General features: G+C 37.2%; 1 protein-coding gene across 1 annotated transcript in view; it reads right to left on the bottom strand.

The window, feature by feature from the left end:
- PEX3 (peroxisomal biogenesis factor 3) overlaps positions 1 to 23310 on the bottom strand; it is a 166654-nt gene that overhangs the window by 54853 nt on the left and 88491 nt on the right. Inside the window, exon 10 of the mRNA XM_053710643.1 lies at positions 2741 to 2811. Within this exon, the coding sequence (XP_053566618.1) occupies positions 2741 to 2811 (71 nt within the window). The remainder of the gene's footprint in view (positions 1 to 2740; positions 2812 to 23310) is intronic.

Raw genomic sequence — 23310 nt, 5'->3', positions numbered from 1 at the left:
TCAGGAAAGCCTGAGCCTTTACTGGGTTTGCTGGGATACGTGAGAGAAAAGAATCTTCTCACAGGCGGTCTTACTCTGAATCCTATTCTGTACCCCTGAGAGACAATACCCTGAATCCAATGATTTTGGACCAAATTGGTCCAAACATCTTTGAAAAATCTTAATCTGTCCCCTACCAGCTGAGCTGGAATGAGGGCCGCACTTTCATGCGGACTTGGGGCTGGCTTTGATCTCTTAAATGGCTTGGATTTATTCCAATTTGAGGAAGGCTTCCAATTGGAAACAGATTCCTTGGAGGAAGGATTAGGTTTCTGTTCCTTATTTTGTCGAAAGGAACGAAAACAGTTAGAAGCTTTAGATTTACCCTTAAATCTTTAATCCTGAGGCAAAAAAACCTCCCTTCCCCCCAGTGACAGTTGAAACTATTGAATCCAACTGAGAACCAAATAACTTATTACCTTGGAAAGAAAGATATAGCAATCTGGACTTAGAAATCATGTCAGCATTCCAAGATTTAAGCCACAAAGCTCTTCTAGCGAAAATAGCTAAAGACATAGATTTAACATCAATTTTGATGATATCAAAAATGGCCTCACAAATAAAATTATTAGCATGTTGAATCAAGTTAACAATGCTAGACAAATCAGGATCAATACAGTAAAGTTTCCAACCAAAAAGTTGAAGCAGCTGCAACATCAGCCAAATAAATTGCAGGCCTGAGAAGATGACCTGAATATAAATAGGCTTTTCTTAGATAAGATTCAAGTTTCCTATCTAAAGGATTTTTAAAAGAAGTACTATTTTCCGTAGGAATAGTAGTACGTTTAGCAAGAGTAGAGATAGCCCCATCAACTTTGGGGATCTTTTATCAAAACTCTAAAGTGACTGCTGGCAAAGGATAAAAAAATGTAAACCTTGAAGAAGGAATAAAAGTAAAAAAATTTAAAAATAAAAGTACCAGGCCTATTCCATTCCTTAGAAATCATATCAGAAATAGCACCAGGAACTGGAAAAACCTCTGGAATAACCACAGGAGGTTTATAAACAGAATTTAAAAGTTTACTAGTTTTAATATCAAGAGGACTAGTTTCCTCCATATCCAATGTAATCAACACTTCTTTTAACAAAGAACGAATATACTCCATTTTAAATAAATAAGATTTATCAGTGTCAATATCTGAGGCAGGATCTTCTAAACCAGATAAATCCTCATCAGAGAAGGATAATTCAGCATGTTGCCGGTCATTTGAAATTTCATCAACTTTATGAGAAGTTTTAAAAGATATTTTACATTTATTAGAAGGCGGGATGGCAGACAAAGCCTTCTGAATAGAATCAGAAATAAATTATTTTAAATGTACAGGTATATCTTGTGCATTAGATGTTGAGGGAACAACAACAGGTAATGAACTACTACTGATGGATACATTCTCTGCATGTAAAAGTTTATCATGACAACTATTACAAACCACAGCTGGAGATATAACCTCCACAAGTTTACAACAAATACCCTTAGCTTTGGTAGAACTGTTATCAGGCAGCAGGGTTCCAACAGTGATTTCTGAGACAGGATCAGATTGAGACATCTTGCAAATGTAAGAGAAAAAAACAACATATAAAGCAAAATTATCAATTTCCTTATATGGCAGTTTCAGGAATGGGAAAAAATGCAAACAGCATAGCCCTCTGAAAGAGAAAAAAAGTAAGAGGCATATAGGAATGGGGTCTTAAATAATGAAAATATTTAGCGCCAAGTATGACGCACACAAACAGAAAAATATTTTTTGGCGCCAAAAACGTCTGGAAATGACACACTCGCGTCACAGAAGACGCAACCTTGTGAAGGACTCGGCGTCGACTAAGATGCCGGAAATGATGAATTTGCGTCAATGAACGTAACTTTAGCGCCAAAAAAATCTTGCGCCAAGAATGACGCAATATACTTTGGCATTTTGCGCCCTCGAGAGCCTAATTCTGCCCGCAAATTTAAAAGACAGTCAATTTGAAAAAGAGACTATACCCCAGGTAACAAAATACATTTTTCCTAAAAAAAAGCATTTCCAAGATATGAAACTGACAGTCTGCAAAAGGAAATATACTGAAAACCTGAATCATGGAAATATAAGTACAATACATATATTTAGAACTTTATAAAATACATAAAGTGCCAAACCATAGCTGAGAGTGTCTTAAGTAAGGAAAAACATACTTACCAAAGGACACCCATCCGCATATAGCAGATAGCAAAAACCAGTACTGAAACGGTTATCAGTAGAGGTAATGGAATATGAGAGTATATTGTCGAACTGAAATGGGAGGTAGGAGATGAATCTCTACGACCGATAACAGAGAACCTATGAAATAGATCTCCCGTGAGGAAAACCATTGTATTCGATAGGTGATACTCCCTTCATATCCCTCTGACATTCACTGTACTCTGAGAGGAATCAGGCTTCAAAATGCTGAGAAGCGCATATCAACGTAGAAATCTTAGCACAACTTACTTCACCACCTCCATAGGAGGCAAAGTTTGTAAAACTGAATTGTGGGTGTGGTGAGGGGTGTATTTATAGGCATTTTGAGGTTTGGGAAACTTTGCCCCTCCTGGTAGGATTGTATATCCCATACGTCACTAGCTCATGGACTCTTGCCAATTACATGAAAGAAATTAGTGCTATGTATTAATTTAGTGTGCTTAATGGCTTATGGGTCTGTTGAGGTAAGTCATATCCCCACGTACCTTTCTAGCATGTCCCTGGTTTCATTCAGTAGCTTAATTGTGGTGACATCTTTTTCTGTCAGCCCAGATGCCTAGTAAATGAAACAAAAAGAAAACAGGTATTTATATTCAAGCTAAAATGTATATTTACACACAAAACACATGTAAACTACATGTATTGCTGCTGCTGTAAAATAGAAATATTTCAATTCTATTTCAGCAAAGATGTGTTCTATAAAAATTTCTCACATTATGAATCAAGAATAGTACAATACCAACCTAACCATGAAGAAAAAATATTGCAGGAAAAAAATAAAACCGACAAGACAAGTAAAATCTTTAAAAACATGATTTATTTTTTACTAAAATGAAAAACATAATTTATGTAAGAACTTACCTGATAAATTCATTTCTTTCATATTAGCAAGAGTCCATGAGCTAGTGACGTATGGGATATACATTCCTACCAGGAGGGGCAAAGTTTCCCAAACCTTAAAATGCCTATAAATACACCCCTCACCACACCCACAATTCAGTTTAACGAATAGCCAAGAAGTGGGGTGATAAGAAAAAAGTGCGAAAGCATATAAAATAAGGAATTGGAATAATTGTGCTTTATACAAAAAAATCATAACCACCACAAAAAAAGGGCGGGCCTCATGGACTCTTGCTAATATGAAAGAAATGAATTTATCAGGTAAGTTCTTACATAAATTATGTTTTCTTTCATGTAATTAGCAAGAGTCCATGAGCTAGTGACGTATGGGATAATGACTACCCAAGATGTGGATCTTTCCACACAAGAGTCACTAGAGAGGGAGGGATAAAATAAAGACAGCCAATTCCTGCTGAAAATAATCCACACCCAAAATAAAGTTTAATGAAAAAACATAAGCAGAAGATTCAAACTGAAAACGCTGCCTGAAGTACTTTTCTACCAAAAACTGCTTCAGAAGAAGAAAATACAACAAAATGGTAGAATTTGGTAAAAGTATGCAAAGAGGACCAAGTTGCCGCTTTGCAAATCTGATCAACCGAAGCTTCATTCCTAAACGCCCAGGAAGTAGAAACTGACCTAGTAGAATGAGCTGTAATCCTATGAGGCGGAGTCTTACCCGACTCAACATAGGCAAGATGAATTAAAGATTTCAACCAAGATGCCAAAGAAATGGCAGAAGTTTTCTGGCCTTTCTAAAACCGGAAAAGATAACAAATAAACTTGAAGTCTTTCGGAAAGACTTAGTAGCTTCAACATAATATTTCAAAGCTCTAATAACATCCAAAGAATGCAACGATTTCTCCTTAGAATTCTTAGGATTAAGACATAATGAAGGAACCACAATGTCTCTACTAATGTTGTTGGAATTCACAACTTAGGTAAAAATTCAAAAGAAGTTCGCAACACCGCCTTATCCTGATGAAAAATCAGAAAAGGAGACTCACAAGAAAGAGCAGATAATTCAGAAACTCTTCTGGCAGAAGAGATGGCCAAAAGGAACAAAACTTTCCAAGAAAGTAATTTAATATCCAATGAATGCATAGGTTCAAATGGAGGAGCTTGAAGAGCCCCCAGAACCAAATTCAAACTCCAAGGAGGAGAAATTGACTTAATGACAGGCTTTATACGAACCAAAGCTTGTACAAAACAATGAATATCAGGAAGAATAGCAATCTGTCTGTGAAAAAGAACAGAAAGAGCAGAGATTTGACCTTTCAAGGAACTGGCGGACAAACCCTTATCTAAACCATCCTGAAGAAACTGTAATATTCTCGGAATTCTAAAAGAATGCCAAGAAAAATGATGAGAAAGACACCAAGAAATATAAGTCTTCCAGACTCTATAATATATCTCTCTGGATACAGATTTACGAGCCTGTAACATAGTATTAATCACAGAGTCAGAGAAACCTCTTTGACCAAGAATCAAGCGTTCAATCTCCATACCTTTAAATTTAAGGATTTCAGATCCTGATGGAAAAAAGGACCTTGAGACAAAAGGTCTGGTCTTAACGGAAGAGTCCACGGTTGGCAAGAGGCCATCCGGACAAGATCCGCATACCAAAACCTGTGAGGCCATGCCGGAGCTACCAGCAGAACAAACGAGCATTCCTTCAGAATCTTGGAGATTACTCTTGGAAGAAGAACTAGAGGCGGAAAGATATAGGCAGGATGATACTTCCAAGGAAGTGATAATGCATCCACTGCCTCCGCCTGAGGATCCCGGGATCTGGACAGATACCTGGGAAGTTTCTTGTTTAGATGAGAAGCCATCAGATCTATTTCTGGAAGTTCCCACATTTGAACAATCTGAAGAAATACCTCTGGGTGAAGAGACCATTCGCCCGGATGCAACGTTTGGCGACTGAGATAATCCGCTTTCCAATTGTCCATACCTGGGATATGAACCGCAGAGATTAGACAGGAGCTGGATTCCGCCCAAACCAAAATTCGAGATACTTCTTTCATAGCCAGAGGACTGTGAGTCCCTCCTTGATGATTGATGTATGCCACAGTTGTGACATTGTCTATCTGAAAACAAATGAACAACTCTCTCTTGAGAAGAGGCCAAGACTGAAGAGCTCTGAAAATTGCACGGAGTTCCAAAATATTGATCGGAAATCTCACCTCCTGAGATTCCCAAACCCCTTGTGCCGTCAGATACCCCCACACAGCTCCCCAACCTGTAAGACTTGCATCTGTTGAGATTATAGTCCAGGTCGGAAGAACAAAGAAGCCCCCTGAACTAAACGATGGTGATCTGTCCACCATGTCAGAGAGTGTTGTAAAATCGGTTTAAAGATATTAATTGAGATATCTTTGAGTAATCCCTGCACCATTGGGTCAGCATACAGAGCTGAAGAGGTCGCATGTGAAAACGAGCAAAGGAGATCGCATCTGATGCGGCAGTCCTAAGACCCAACATTTCCATGCATAAGGCTACCAAAGGGAATGATTGTGACTGAAGGTTTTGACAAGCTGATATCAATGTTAAACTTCTCTTGTCTGACAAGGACAGAGTCATAGACACTGAATTTATCTAGAAACCTAAAAAGGTTACCCTTATCTGAGGAATCAATGAACTGAATGGTAAATTGATCCTCCAACCATGAAATTGAAGAAACAACACAAGTCGATTCGTATGAGATTCTTCGAAAATGAGAAGACTGAGCAAGTACCAAGATATCGTCCAAATAAGGAAATACCAAAACCCTATTCTCTGATTACAGAAAAAAGGGGCACCGAGAACCTTTGAAAAAAATTCTTGGAACTGAGGCTAGGCCAAACGGTAGAGCCACAAAACTGGTAATGCTTGTCTAAAAAGAGAATCTCAGACACTAAAAGTGATCTGGATGAATCGGAATATGCAGATACACATCCTGTAAATCTATTGTAGACATATAATGCCCTTGCTAAACAAAAGGCAGGATAGTCCTACAGTAACCATCTTGAATGTTGGTATCCTAACATAACGATTCAATAATGACAGATCCGGAACTGGTCTGAAGGAATTGACCTTCTTTGGTACAAATGAAGAGATAAAATAAAACCCCAGCCCCTGTTCCAGAACTGGAACTGGCATAAATACTCCAGCCAACTCTAGATCTGAAACACATTACAGAAATGCTGAGCCTTTGCTGTGTTAACTGGGACACGGGAAAGAAAAGAATCTCTTAGCAGGAGGCCTTAACTTGAAGCCAATTCTGTACCTTTCTGAAACAATGTTTCTGAAACCAGAGATTAAGAACGGAATTGATCCAAATTTCTTTGAAGAAAACGTAATCTGCCCCATACCAGCTGAGCTGGAATAAGGGCCGCACCTTCATAGGTACTTAGGAGCTGGCTATAGGTTTCTATAAGGCTTGGATATATTCCAAACTGGAAATAGTTTCCAAACTGATACCGCTCCTGAGGATGAAGGATCAGGCTTTTGTTCCTTGTAAGGAAAGGAACTAAAATGATTATTTACCCTGGAAAGAAAGGGAAAACAAAGATGACTTAGAAGACATGTCAGCATTCCAAGTTTAATCCATAAAGCTTCTCTAGCTAAAATAGCTAGAGACATATACCTGACATCAACTCTAATGATATCAAAAGATGGTATCACCAATAAAATTATTAGCATGTTATAGAATAATAATAATGCTATAAAATTATGATCTGTTACTTGTTGCTCTAAAGCTTCTAATCAAAAAGTTGAAGCTGCAGCAACATCCGCTAAAAATATAGCAGGTCTAAGAAGATTACCTGAACATAAGTAAGCTTTTCTTAGAAAGGATTCAATTTTCCTATCTAAAGGATCCTTAAATGAAGTACTATCTGCCGTAGGAATAGTAGTACATTAGCAGGAGTAGAGATAGCCCCATAACCTTAGGGATTTTTGTCTCAAAAAACTCTAATCTGTCAGATGGCACAGGATATAATTTGCTTAAACGTCTAGAAGGAGTAAATAAATTACCCAAATTATTCCATTCCCTGGAAATTACTTCAGAAATAGCATCAGGGAGATAAAACACTTCTGGAATAACTACAGGAGATTTAAAAACCTTATTTAAACGTTTACATTTAGAATCAAGAGGACCAGAATCCTCTATTTCTAATGCAAATAACACTTCTTTAAGTAAAGAACGAATAAATTCCATCTTGAACAAATACAAAGATTTATCAGCATCAACCTCTGAGACAGAAACCTCTGAACCAGAAGAACCATTATCAGTATCAGAATGATGATGTTCATTTAAAAATTCATCTGAAAAAAGAGAAGTTTTAAAAGACTTTTATGTATACTAGAAGGAGAAATAACAGACATAGCCTTCTTAATGGATTTAAAAAATAAAATCTCATGTTATCAGGAACACTCTGAAAATTAGATGTTGACGGAACAGCAACAGGTAATGTAACAGTACTAAAGGAAATTTTATCTGCATTAATAAGTTTGACATGACATGCAATACAAATAACAGCTGGAGAAACAGATACCAAAAGTTTATAGCAGATACACTTAGCTTGGTAGCTCCAGCACTGTGCAGTGACTTTCCTGAAGTAACCTCTGACTCAGTTGCAACGTGGAACATCTTGCAATATGTAAAAGAAAAAAACAACATATAAAGCAAAATTGATCAAATTCCTTAAATGACAGTTTCAGGAATGGGAAAAAATGCCAAAGAACAAGCTTCTAGCAACCAGAAGCAATAAAAAAATGAGACTTAAATAATGTGGAGACAAAAGTGACGCCCATATTTTTTCGCGCCAAATAAGACGCCCACATTATTTGGCGCCTAAATGCTTTTTGGCGCCAAAAATGACGCCACATCCGGAACGCCGACATTTTTGGCGCAAAATAACGTCAAAGAATGACGCAACTTCCGGCGACAAGTATGACGCCGGAAACGGAAATAGAATTTTTGCGCCAAAAAAGTCCGCGCCAAGAATGACGCAATAAAATGAAGCATTTTCAGCCCCCGCGAGCCTAACAGCCCACAGGGAAAAAGTCAAATTTTAAGGTAAAAAATGTTAAATTAAAATGCATTATCCCAAATATGAAACTGACTGTCTGAAAAATAAGGAAAGTTGAACATTCTGAGTCAAGGCAAATAAATGTTTGAATACATATATTTAGAACTTTATAAACAAAGTGCCCAACCATAGCTAGGAGTGTCACAGAAAATAAGACTTACTTACCCCAGGACACTCATCTACATATAGCAGATAGCCAAACCAGTACTGAAACGAGAATCAGCAGAGGTAATGGTATATATATAAGAGTATATCGTCGATCTGAAAAGGGAGGTAAGAGATGAATCTCTACGACCGATAACAGAGAACCTATGAAATAGACCCCTTAGAAGGAGATCACTGCATTCAAATAGGCAATACTCTCCTCACATCCCTCTGACATTCACTGCACGCTGAGAGGAAAACCGGGCTCCAACTTGCTGCGGAGCGCATATCAACGTAGAATCTAGCACAAACTTACTTCACCACCTCCATCGGAGGCAAAGTTTGTAAAACTGAATTGTGGGTGTGGTGAGGGGTGTATTTATAGGCATTTTAAGGTTTGGGAAACTTTGCCCCTCCTGGTAGGAATGTATATCCCATACGTCACTAGCTCATGGACTCTTGCTAATTACATGAAAGAAATAAAATGCTTAACCCTTTGAGTGCTAAACTAGATTTATATATACATATTTTTTTACTATTTTTATTTTATTTATTTTTTTTACATTTTTTATCTCAGATCCACAAGACCTATACCGTTGGAAAGGTTAGGTGATTACCTAAGCTGCTTAGATGCCTGAGATACAGGCTTTTTCATTAACTTTAGGTTTCTCACTGAAATTTTTTACAAACAGCTTCTGCAATTATGGCACAAATGGTTGCAAATGCTTCTCTGGGATCCCCTTTTTTCAGAAAAAGCAGACATATATGGCTTTAGCATTGCTTTTTGGTAATTAGAAGGCCGCGCACCACACTTGTATTATGCCCAGCAGTGAAGGGGTTAATTAGGTAGCGTGAAGGGAGCTTGAATGGTTAATTTTAGCTTTAGTGTAGAGATCAGCCTCCCATCTGACACATCCCACCCCCTGATCCCTCCCAAACAGCTCTCTTCCCTCCCCCACCCCACAAATGTTTCCGCCATCTTAAGTACTGGCATAAAGTCTGCCAGTATAAAAAAAAAGTTTGTCTTTGTTTTTTTTTTAATTTATATATTTTTTGCAGTGTAGGATCCCCCCTTACCACCCACCCTCCCTGAGCCCCCCCCAAACAGCTCTCCAACCCTCCCCATTCTCACTATTTGGTGCCATTTGGGGTACTGGCAGCTGTCTGCCAGTACCCACTTTTCAAAATAATGTGCATTTTTGTAATCATTTTTTTTATTTTTCTGTAGTGTAGCTGGCCCCCCCTCCCCCTCATCCCTTTTTTAAAAGTGATTTCTCACTCCACCCCCAGCTCCCACCAACACCACCCGCTCCCACCAACACCACAATCGGTGATCCCGCACGCACCAGGGACTAATACGACGGAAGATCACCAGCGATTGGCCGCCCACCCGCCTCTCTGCAGCTGCTCCCACCCACCAACGATCGGCACCATTGCTGGCCGATGTAGAGAGAGCCACAGAGTGGCCCTCTCTGCATCAGTGTGCCAGAAAAGGTATTGCAGTGATACCTCGATATCGAGGCATCACGGCAATACCTTGAAAGTGGCTGGAAGCGATCAGGATTGCTTCCAGCTGCTTTAAACCCCTAATGTCGTACAGGGTACGTCGCTGGTCTTTAAAGACCAGTTTGTGTAAGACGTACCATGTACGACGTGTGTCGTTAAGTGGTTTAACAAGGACATGATCATGTTTTAAAATGTGAAATGAGTGCATGCAAAAACTTTAACCTGTTAAAAGCAGAGATATGCCATGGAAAACAGGCCAAAATGGGTTTTTAAGAGGTTTTAGATCGATTCAGAAATCATGCAAAAATCTATGGGACTTGTTTTCTAATTGATTGGAATACCACATGAGGAGTTTCAATGCTAAAACATGGATTTTCGCAATGTGTAATCAAAAGAACCCAGGTTTTATAATGGATTCAAATGGCATTGAATTAAACAAAAAACATGCAAAAATAGTTTTTTTATAAAGACTGAAATAGATTACAATGTGAAACAAAAGGTTGTAATAGCTGGTCGCTTTCCTTTTACCTTTACATCATTATGTTTAAGGATCCTAAAGTGCCTTGATTCATGCTAGAGTAAACAGTAAAACACATTTCACATGTTGTCAGAGTGAATATATAAATATATATATGTATTATGTTTCAATCTTTAAATAGTATTGTATAATTGATTGAGCCCAGAGTGAATTATCACGAGTGGCTGATACCAGACACACCCCCAATCCTGGGATTGGTGGTTTCTTGCTTTAAAAATGCAAAGGGCGCAAAAAGAATATCTGTCAATATTTCCTCTTAAAAAAGCCCGGCTGCTGACCGGGGGAAAATGCGTCGAGGACAGGAACTAACTTTCAGAGACAAAGTACCCTTATCCTCACCAAGCCACCAAGTACTATCACAGGGTATCCGGAAACCCATCAGAGACTTTGCTGCAGCATTAAAGGGCAGTCCATCTCAGCCCTGCTGTGAGCGACAAGGATCTTCAACAACTACACGCTTCCTCTGAACGCTTGTTATTTTTATTTATCCAGTAAGTGCAATAGTGTTTGCGTGTGTATTTTTTATAATAAAACGTTCACTTGAGTCTTGCCTTGTGTGCCTTCTCTCTTTTTTTCCCCCTTTTTTTTCTCTGCATTGATTACCACAAAGTTGTTTATAATCTTGTAGTCAACTTTTTATTATTTGTATGTATTTTTACAAAGATCTTTTTTTCCTTTTTATGAATATCTGAAAGTCATTCTTTGTTAAAATCCAAGTGAGCCAAATCATCAATGGGATGTTCAAGTAGAACAAAGAACTTAAACTGTGCTTTATATAAAGCATTTTCTAGTAAAAAGTACACTGAGAAACTTTCACTGTCAATCGCTACCATTCTAAAAACACTATGGGCCAGATTATGAGTGGAGTGCAAACAGTTGATAACGGGTGTTTGCGTGCATCGGATATAGCGCCTTTATTACAAGTTGGAAATAAAGGCGCTTGAGCACAATTGAAGTTAACGCACGCCAGGATAGCTCTGGTTCACAAAACAAAAAAGTGTCACAAAACACATCGAAAATCCATTTAAAAGTACAGTTACACTCATAACACTAATAATATTTTTTAAAATATTGTACAAAAAAAGCTATAAGAGCTAAAATATATGAAAGGCAGGTAAGGGCTTTTACAGAACTTCATAGATATTTATGTCTAAAACTGTATATACAGATGTATTTATGTGTATATATGTATTTACCATATGTCTGTAAATACATATATACACATAAATACATCTGTATATACATATACATTTTTAGACATATATTTTATACATTTTTAGACATATATTTTACACATATAAACACAACATATGTACACAAATATATTCATATATATAAGTGCATTGGAGCCCTTTGCAGTTAAGTAGCTGAAAACATGTAAAATACCTTTATGCAATATTCATATTTAATAAAGTGTTATACTGTGTATTTACTTTAAATATTTCACATTTCAATGTTCAATGTTCTTCACATAGCAGAATATGTTCTATGTATTTATAAATAGATATTCCTACACTTATCTATATATCTATACCTATATATAAATATATATATATATATATATATATATATATATATATATATATACCCTGTAACAAACCGCACTCTTTGGTCTTATCTTTGCTGGGTCAAAACATTTATTGTGACGACGTTTTGGGGTTTCCCCCTTTCTCAAACAGTCAAACACATAATGCTGTGTTTAACTTTTTGAGAAAGGGGGAAACCCCGAAACGTCACAATAAATGTTTTGACACAGCAAAGATAAGATCAGAGAGTGTGGTTTGTTACAGGACTTTTATATGTTATCATGTGGAACGTGCACCCTGGCAGCTGATTTATAAATCTCGAAGAAACGTGAGTGCTGGGTTCTGAAGGTTTTGTATATATATTATATATATATATATATATATATACAGTATATATATATATACAGTATATATATATATATATATATATATATATATATATAGGTAGAGATGTATATTGCACCATCAGATATATGTAGAAGCATGTATGAATAAATAGAACATAGTCTATGTCAGGATATCTGTGAATGTTATTAAATAATATATATATATATCTATATATATATATATATCTATATAATTTAATATATATATGGTTGTGTACACCAAATAATTCATTTTATTTGTAAAACTCCAGATGTCACTGTAACAGACCAACCCCTCTCTCATTCATCAAAGGAATTGTTTTCAAGTTATCTTAGAAAGATCACTTCAAAAGACCTTTTGGTCACTACCTGGAAATGTGTAATAAGATTTCCTACGTCTTACAAGAGAGCCTAAAAGTCTGAGACAAGTGAAAAGTTTTGTGGGAAAGTGACCATTCACACTCCGATGCAAATTGGTCCCTGCTGAGATCTAAATACACATAAGGCATCTGAACTCATGTTACCTACTGCACATGGGAAACTAAATCTCAGATAAAGGAATTATGCCTAATTTTCATGTAGTTTAAGATACTCAAATGAATATATATATATTCAGACAACATATTAAATAGGAACACATGAATCTGGGAGATTGTCTAAGCCTAAGAAGAGCAATATGGAAAACTGAAAACCTAAGAATCCAGATTTCAACATGTCTTAACCTATGTATTTTTTTTTTAAATCATAGAAGTCTTAAGGATCCGAAGTTTGGACAAATCATATATATAGTTTTCAAACATTAAATATGTGCCTCAGACTATTAAATAATAGATATGAATACATTGATATCAAATTGTGTGTTCGTATGAATGTGATTGTCTGCTAAATGAAAAATATAAATAACCTATTCTTTTTCTTTTTCAGGCATCTAACAAATACACGTGTGGTTGTCCCATAAATTGTGTCACATGTTTTACGCACTCAGAAAGAGCTGTACCGAATGTAAAATATGCTGTGTTTTTATATGAATATAATATAATAATAATAATATGATGTTAGAAATAATATTGATGTTTCATATTAAAATAATCAGGAAAAATGACAAAATATGATCAATGTATATTAAACACATGACCAGACAGGTTTATTAATATAAAGAAATAGTGTATTTGATAAACATTTTATAGATTAGATAATTGAACTGCAGCAATATTTGAATGAAACTGTTTGTCTCTGTCTGCTGCCCCCGATGGCCTAAATCCAGTATTACAGCCAAAAGACATTTGGCTGTTCAAAATGAAATTTCCCAGTAGTCAATCAGGGAGGCGTCTTCCAAATAACAAATCAGGGTCAAGCTTCCGAAGGGCCTATCATTTTAATTTCACTAATGATTAGAATAAAAAGGGGTGGGATTATATTGTATTATAACCCCAGGCAAGAGAGAAAAGAAAAGACTCTGCTGCTGAATTTGGATGGACAAACTGCAACTTTGGGATCCAGTCTATTATAAAGCAACCTGGGCCTAATTTTTATCCATCTTGCAAAAATTACCTCTTTTAATTTATGAGGTGAAATTGGATTTATCAGAGAAACTCTGGAAGCTGAAACATTGAATTGTTTATTTGGGTGATGTATGACTGTTCTATAGTTTTAATATTTTAGACAAAGGTATTCTAAGACAATAGTCAAATTGCAGTTAGTAAAGTTAAAAGGTTGCTTTGTATTTTAAACTCATATTCACAGTCCTGTGTAATTTTAAGATAATCATTAATGCTAAGTAATTTATCTTTGCAAATATATATATATATTTATATATATATTTTAGAATTTGTCTTAATCAGAGATAATTAAGAATTTATTTCAGCTTAGATAAATTGGCATATAAACTGGCTGTTTACATTAAATATATATATAACTTCTGGTGTTTTAATTAGAGTTGTATAGAATAATTTGTGGGCTAAATAGCTTAGGTATATTTGTCTGGAAGTTAACAAACCATACCTTGGCATCTCATTGTGATATTTAAATGCAACTCTGATTTGGGAGATTTTTGTGCATAAGGTAATATTTATGATCTTTGTATAGCATATTATAACAGCAAATTGATTCATAACCTGTTTCCTATAAATATAATTCAATGTGTCTATAAATTTTAACTAATATAAAGAATTTAGGAATTTACATTAATTTTTAATTGTTTCGTATATGCATTTTATTGGGGGTTTATTTTAAAGAATAATTATTAAATATATTGTATTAAAACCCAGCCATATACTGACATCTGCTAAGTGAAGAACATTGGAATGTGAAATATTCATATTTTCATGTTGAGGTGAGCACACTTGAGAACCCCCTCTGAGGAAGCGTTCTTGTAAAACACGCGTCAGGGATCCTTAGGAGATGCCTAGTCTCTCCGGTTTTAACTAGTTTACCTTAATCTAATGACTTAATCTATATTGTTACTTACGTACCTGGCACTCTGCAGCTTAGACGCTTATTACAATAGTAGAAATTAAGTGGCTCCCGGATTGAAGGGGACTAGCTGATACTTACATTTCAGTCTGCTGCAGTAGTCAGATTATTTATCAGTGGATACAGCTTTCACTTTATGTAGCATTAAGGTTCAAGTATTTTTAAAACAAATACGCTGCTGGTATGAATGGCTGTTTGTTTAAATTAATAAAAGGCATAGTATGAATATGGTTATACCAGCTTTGACACATTATCGTTTGATGTTATTCTCTGAAAGCAGTAACCTTTTACTTCAAACACAGGGAAGATCAATCTTTTTTCAGTTGTATGTCTGTTTACAATTATTTAATAATTGCACTTGAGAATATGCGATCGGTTTTGCGCACAAGTAGGGTATCCCCCCCACTTTTTTTGCTACATTAACTTCTATGGGGGAATATGCTAATGCGATTGCAAAATTTAAAGTTCGGTTTCTGGTGCGCCTCGGGTTAGCGCAGGAGAAAACTTTTTATTTTCAACTTGCAATACAAGTGCTACCTGATATAGCTTCATAAAAATCATACTGATCATATGATTTTTATGAAGCTATATCAACTTTAAATGCTCTTGAGAAAGACAGTGTCATCTGTTGAAACGCGTTGAGCCAAATAAAGCTGCCTTTTTAATATATAAAAAGCTGGAGAATATCTTTTTGACAATAAAGGAGCCGTTTGTGAGTATCTACACTTATTTGTCATGGTGTTTGAAAGCACTACGCCAATATATTTTTTAACAGCAACAGGAATCATCACTATATCTTGACGAGCTTTCAAAGAAATCGTGGGGTATAATAGCGAATTTCCTTGGGTACTCTGTGAATCAGCGCCTCCTTCTACAGATGCATATCTATCAAATAGCCTTTGGGAGAGACTGTTGGAAGGCAGTGGTTCAACTATCAGTGGGGAGTAAATATCCCTATTGTATTTTTTTAATTTGTGTATATACTGTGTATGTAGAAAATTAACAATGTCCTTTTAAGTAGCATATATATATAATATATATATATATATATATATATATATATATATGTGGCCCTCGGTTTACGCCGGTACAATTTGCGCCGTTTCAGAATAACAACCTTTTTTTTCAGTCATGTGACTGCTATTGAAAAGCTTTGGAAAGCAATACACTAATTAAAATAGCCAGTAGGTGGAGCTGTCCGCTTGTTTTGCAGCAAAGTTATGCAACTTAACAGCCTTAAATTGATCTGTGTACACAGATCAGACCAGATCTATCGAGCAAAATTTAGCAGGCACTTCCCTATTATCTTCCTGTCCAGCAGCTTGAGGTGAGGGTGCCTAACTGCTTATTAATCACTGCAGATTGAAATGCATAGAATAGGTGCAGACCCAATATTATCTAACATGCTAACAATGCAGAGAACTGATTGCAGAAAAATGCAAGTAAAAAAAGTTTTTGTTCATTAAACTTAGTTTGATGATGATGCAGTCTGTTGTGTAATTATTTTATTAGGTGATGTTTAGCAAATGTTTTTGTTCATTAAACTTAGTTTGATGATGATACAATCTATATTTTTAGGTTTATAATGCTGTTTAGCATTTAAAGTCTTCATTTCAAAGCTTTAAAAATAATGTATTAGGTGTTACTTATGACAATTTTGAGAGGGGCCTGGAACCTAACTCCCTCACTTCCTATTGACTTACATTATAAACTGGGTTTCAATTTACAACGGTTTCGATTTACAACCATTCCTCCTGGAACCTAACCCCTGCGTAAACTGAGGGCTACCTGTATATATATCAGCCATCCTTTTTTCTGGGCATGCTTTTTGTACTACTTATAAAAGATGTGGTCAATCATACATCTCAGTGTATAAACTTCTATGATACAGTTTACGCAAGTAAATACATTTTATTTACTTTTCTTTTAGATGAACAAATTTCTCTTTCTTATACTGAACAGTTAGATAGCACCATATAGTAATTATGTAAAGAAAGGACAAAAGTAAAAATGACATTTGGCATTTTAACAAAGAGACAAAAAACACTGCAGGAGAAAAAAGCATGTTGTTACCATGGAGACAGCAGAAAGTTAAAAATAAGTGCATATAATGTGAAATGTGACAACGTAGGTGTAAATATATATATATATATTAGTAACGATTTCATTATGCGTTATTACATTTTGATTTTCTAATATTTCTCACCTCTATTTTTTGTCTGTGCCCTATTTTTTAAACTATGCAAAAAAACAAAAAACTAACACAACCCCTCATAAAACTAATAAACAGAAAACATGTATGGCTTAACAAAAAACAAAAAAAAGCTTCTAACTTAAAGGGACATTCCGGTCAAAATATAAATGCACATAGATTAATTACATCTTTGAATAGAAACATATTTGCAATATACATGTATTAGCAAAAATGCTTCTAGTAAAAGTTATCACTGTTTTAGTGTTAACATTTTTCTCTCCACGTGCACGTGAAGCATAGCTGGATATTCACTGCACCTAAATATTGCAGCTGCTCAGATCATCAGTAGGGCTTGTATCATGTCAGCAATTAACAAATTGAGTCATTACCAGAAGGTACATGCACCTTAGGCTCTCTGAGCAAGTGCTGTGTTTAAAATGCTGGTGCACGGTGCATACTTAAATACACTTTTGTAACAGCTATAGCTTTTATTAGAAGCATTTTAGCCAATACATGTATATTACAAAAATGCTTCTGTTCAATGCTGGAATGCACCCATGTGGTTTCCAATTTTGGCTGGAATATCCCTTTAAGATTGTGACCCCTTGTTTTGGTATTTCTTTTTTGTAGAAAATGCTTTCAGCTTCCACTTTAGTAAGTCCCTTCATATAGTTGAAGGTTTCTATCATGTCACCACTTTCCCTTCTCTCATCTGAACTATACATATTTAGATCATACAGTCTTTCTTTGTAAGTTTTATATTTTAAATGATGTACCAGTTTAGTAGCTCTCCTTTGGATGGTTTCCAATTTATTCATATATTATATCTCACCACACCAGAAAACAGTGCTTTTTCAGTCAAAAATAGGAAATATTGAAAAAACAAAACAAAAATGAAACACAATAATTTTAAAATATTAAAAGTGTAAATATAATCATTGAGCAAACATGAATAGTATACCCATCATACTAGCAAAACATCCCTACAGTGGGATGAAAAAAAGGTTATACCTCTGAACACAAAAAATTAATGGAGTAATGGATTGGGTTAAAACATAACTTTTAATATAAATAAATGAAGTAAAATAGAGAAACAGCTTTACACAGGTATGTATCCTGTCAGCTGCCCTCACACATGAACGTTAAAAACACTGGATTTCTGGTCAGATTTATTTAAGAGCTAAAATCCAGGTTGTTATGCAATCTTGGAAGTAGATATACAAGTGCTTGGTGTATTCTTTTGTTAAGTTGCTTGAAACCCCCTGTGAGATGTCTTGTGATATTATTAATGTTTGCTCAATATTTACTGCATTGTAAAGGGGGGACAGTTCAACGATTGTCTTACAAAAAGTGGATTACTTCACGATTGCTGTATTTCAACAGAACTCACGTTACAGTAAGATGTATAACCAAGTATCAAATGTTGCTTAAGGTCTGTTATAATGACTGATTCGAAATTTCAAGGGTTGTCAGTGTGATCTACTTGGTTTCACAGATAAATTATTTGCCATCATAACCTAATTGACCACTAAGTCCCTTCTCGTTATTGTGTTATGAAATTACACTTATATGTTACACTAATATGTTAGACACATTTAATATAGGTATTCCCTGTGATAAATATGCACTACTATTTAGAAAATAATAATAGGTATGTATCAAAATGCCACAAATAATTAACCTCTCAAATCATATCCTAGTACAGGGAATAGTTTTCTAATTCCGTACTTTCAGTGTGTTAAATAACAGGATTTTTAAAAGGGGCATAACAATATATGTCCCCTACATATGACTTAACATAAAGTCACCTCAGTATATAGCATACAGTGTTATCATTGCCCTTTAGTACTATTGGTAGCAACACTGGTTACTTACACTGAATGCTCTTTGTAGCGAATGAGTTGATTGTTATGATGAAAGTACTAAATATTAACTTATATCCCTACAATTTCTTTTGTGGTTTATAAGCATATGAATTATGTGGCAAGATCAACTTGCCGCCAAATAAGTAAATCAATGACCGCTATGTAGAAACATGTTTATGCACCAAGTATATTCTATTGTTTACAATGTTACTAAAAATGTTATTGTATGTTCGATAGCACAAGTACCATATCGACAACAGTTAGAGAACGCCTAAGGCTCACTGCTACCTAACTTCGGAGTCTGTACATGTATTTCCGTAATTGTTAAAGATAAAAGCTAATTATTTTTTGAACAGAAAACAGCAAGTTAAAAAAAGAGAACAACGCCCCCTAAACCCCCCAAGTATACCCATTATGCCTATAAATAATTGGTATTCATATTGTTTACCAGCGATCAGGATGGATTTGGATTACCATAGGTTAATCTCACACATGTAAATGAGTATTTCCCTATTATAAGTAATTCAAATAAACTGTACTGTAACCTTAAAAGGTGTGAATAGACCACTGTATTTGTCAGTTTCGCTTGGATTCCCAGTTTCTATCCCGATAAGTATTTAACAATTGAAAATATGTTTTTCGGGAACTTTTATAAAGAAAACTTGTTTGCAGCTGCAGACTTTTGGCGGCCAAATCCATTTTGGATTTTGATCACCAAAAAAGCACACTTCCCTTAGCTATCTTCCTACAGGGGGATAACAGAAGAGAAGAAAACCAAATGAAAATGTTATTAGATTAGTAAGGGGGTGGCTACTTAAAATTCCATACTTCCATCTTGTGGAAGATAAATACTATAAAAGTTTAAAGTGATGGTAAATCCAAGCATTTAACAAACCATAGGATTTACCATCATTAAAAATCAAGGGGAGTTTCATTCATTAACCTTGTAAAAACAGAATTTATGTTTACCTGATAAATTACTTTCTCCAACGGTGTGTCCGGTCCACGGCGTCATCCTTACTTGTGGGATATTCTCTTCCCCAACAGGAAATGGCAAAGAGCCCAGCAAAGCTGGTCACATGATCCCTCCTAGGCTCCGCCTACCCCAGTCATTCGACCGACGTTAAGGAGGAATATTTGCATAGGAGAAACCATATGATACCGTGGTGACTGTAGTTAAAGAAAATAAATTATCAGACCTGATTAAAAAACCAGGGCGGGCCGTGGACCGGACACACCGTTGGAGAAAGTAATTTATCAGGTAAACATAAATTCTGTTTTCTCCAACATAGGTGTGTCCGGTCCACGGCGTCATCCTTACTTGTGGGAACCAATACCAAAGCTTTAGGACACGGATGAAGGGAGGGAGCAAATCAGGTCACCTAAATGGAAGGCACCACGGCTTGCAAAACCTTTCTCCCAAAAAATAGCCTCAGAAGAAGCAAAAGTATCAAACTTGTAAAATTTGGTAAAAGTGTGCAGTGAAGACCAAGTCGCTGCCCTACATATCTGATCAACAGAAGCCTCGTTCTTGAAGGCCCATGTGGAAGCCACAGCCCTAGTGGAATGAGCTGTGATTCTTTCAGGAGGCTGCCGTCCGGCAGTCTCGTAAGCCAATCTGATGATGCTTTTAATCCAAAAAGAGAGAGAGGTAGAAGTTGCTTTTTGACCTCTCCTGTTACCAGAATAAACAACAAACAAGGAAGATGTTTGTCTAAAATCCTTTGTAGCATCTAAATAGAATTTTAGAGCGCGAACAACATCCAAATTGTGCAACAAACGTTCCTTCTTCGAAACTGGTTTCGGACACAAAGAAGGCACGACTATCTCCTGGTTAATGTTTTTGTTAGAAACAACTTTTGGAAGAAAACCAGGTTTAGTACGTAAAACCACCTTATCTGCATGGAACACCAGATAAGGAGGAGAACACTGCAGAGCAGATAATTCTGAAACTCTTCTAGCGGAAGAAATTGCAGCCAAAAACAAAACTTTCCAAGATAATAACTTAATATCAACGGAATGTAAGGGTTCAAACGGAACCCCCTGAAGAACTGAAAGAACTAAGTTGAGACTCCAAGGAGGAGTCAAAGGTTTGTAAACAGGCTTGATTCTAACCAGAGCCTGAACAAAGGCTTGAACATCTGGCACAGCTGCCAGCTCTTTGTGAAGTAACACAGACAAGGCAGAAATCTGTCCCTTCAAGGAACTTGCAGATAATCCTTTCTCCAATCCTTCTTGAAGAAAGGATAGAATCCTAGGAATCTTTACCTTGTCCCAAGGGAATCCTTTAGATTCACACCAACAGATATATTTTTTCCATATTTTGTGGTAAATTTTTCTAGTTACAGGCTTTCTGGCCTGAACAAGAGTATCAATAACAGAATCTGAGAACCCTCGCTTTGATAAGATCAAGCGTTCAATCTCCAAGCAGTCAGCTGGAGTAGGACCAGATTCGGATGTTCGAACGGACCTTGAACAAGAAGGTCTCGTCTCAAAGGTAGCTTCCATGGTGAAGCCGATGACATATTCACCAGATCTGCCTACCAAGTCCTGCGTGGTTACGCAGGAGCTATCAAGATCACCTACGCCCTCTCCTGATTGATCCTGGCTACCAGCCTGGGGATGAGAGGAAACGGCGGGAATACATAAGCTAGTTTGAAGGTCCAAGGTGCTACTAGTGCATCTACTAGAGTCGCCTTGGGATCCCTGGATCTGGACCCGTAGCAAGGAACCTTGAAGTTCTGACGAGAGGCCATCAGATCCATGTCTGGAATGCCCCACAGTTGAGTGATTTGGGCAAAGATTTCCGGATGGAGTTCCCACACCCCCGGATGCAATGTCTGACGAATCAGAAAATCCGCTTCCCAAGTTTCCACTCCTGGGATGTGGATTGCAGACAGGTGGCAGGAGCGAGTCTCCGCCCATTGAATGATTTTGGTCACTTCTTCCATCGCCAGGGAACTCCTTGTTCCCCCCTGATGGTTGATGTACGCAACAGTCGTCATGTTGTCTGATTGAAACCGTATGAACTTGGCCCTCGCTAGCTGAGGCCAAGCCTTGAGAGCATTGAATATCGCTCTCAGTTCCAGAATATTTATCGGTAGAAGAGATTCTTCCCGAGACCAAAGACCCTGAGCTTTCAGGGATCCCCAGACCGCGCCCCAGCCCATCAGACTGGCGTCGGTCGTGACAATGACCCACTCTGGTCTGCGGGAGGTCACCCCTTGCGACAGGTTGTCCAGGGACAGCCCCCAACGGAGTGAGTCTCTGGTCCTCTGATTTACTTGTATCTTCGGAGACAAGTCTGTATAGTCCCCATTCCACTGACTGAGCATACACAATTGAAATGGTCTTAGATGAATGCGCGCAAAAGGAACTATGTCCATTGCCGCTACCATCAAACCTATCACTTCCATGCACTGTGCTATGGAAGGAAGAGGAACGGAAGGAAGTATCCGACAAGAGTTTAGAAGTTTTGTTTTTCTGGTCTCTGTCAGAAAAATCCTCATTTCTAAGGAGTCTATTATTGTTCCCAAGAAGGGAACTCTTGTCGACGGAGATAGAGAACTCTTTTCCACGTTCACTTACCATCCGTGAGATCTGAGAAAGGCCAGGACTATGTCCGTGTGAGCCTTTGCTTGAGGAAGGGACGACGCTTGAATCAGAATGTCGTCCAAGTAAGGTACTACAGCAATGCCCCTTGGTCTTAGCACCGCCAGAAGGGACCCTAGTACCTTTGTGAAAATCCTTGGAACAGTGGCTAATCCGAAAGGAAGCGCCACGAACTGGTAATGCTTGTCCAGGAATGCGAACCTTAGGAACCGATGATGTTCCTTGTGGACAGGAATATGTAGATACGCATCCTTTAAATCCACCGTGGTCAAGAATTGACCTTCCTGGATGGAAGGATTGTTCGAATGGTTTCCATTTTGGACGATGGAACCTTGAGAAACTTGTTTAGGATCTTGAGATCTAAGATTGGTCTGAACGTTCCCTCTTTTTTGGGAACTACGAACAGATTGGAGTAGAACCCCATCCCTCGTTCTTTTAATGGAACAGGATGAATCACTTCCAGAAGATAACCTTGGAAGACTATTTCTAGCGCCCAAGGATCCAGAACATCTCTTGCCCAAGCCTGAGTGAAGAGAGAGAGTCTGCCCCCCACCAAATCCGGTCCCGGATCGGGGGCCCGCATCTCATGCTGTCTTGGGAGCAGTGGCAGGTTTCTTGGCCTGCTTTCCTTTGTTCCAGCCTTGCCTTGGTCTCCAGGCTGGATTGGCTTGAGAAGTATTACCCTCCTGCTTAGAGGACGTAGCACTTGGGGCTGGTCCGTTTCTGCGAAAGGGACGAAAATTAGGTTTATTTTTGGCCTTGAAAGACCTATTCTGAGGAAGGGCGTGGCCCTTGCCCCCAGTGATATCAGAGATAAACTCTTTCAAGTCAGGGCCAAACAGTGTTTTCCCCTTG

The sequence above is a fragment of the Bombina bombina genome, chromosome 4, assembly GCF_027579735.1.
Source record: "Bombina bombina isolate aBomBom1 chromosome 4, aBomBom1.pri, whole genome shotgun sequence".
In the NCBI taxonomy this organism is placed as follows: Eukaryota; Metazoa; Chordata; class Amphibia; order Anura; family Bombinatoridae; genus Bombina; species Bombina bombina.
This window is presented reverse-complemented; position numbering and strand designations above follow the sequence as displayed.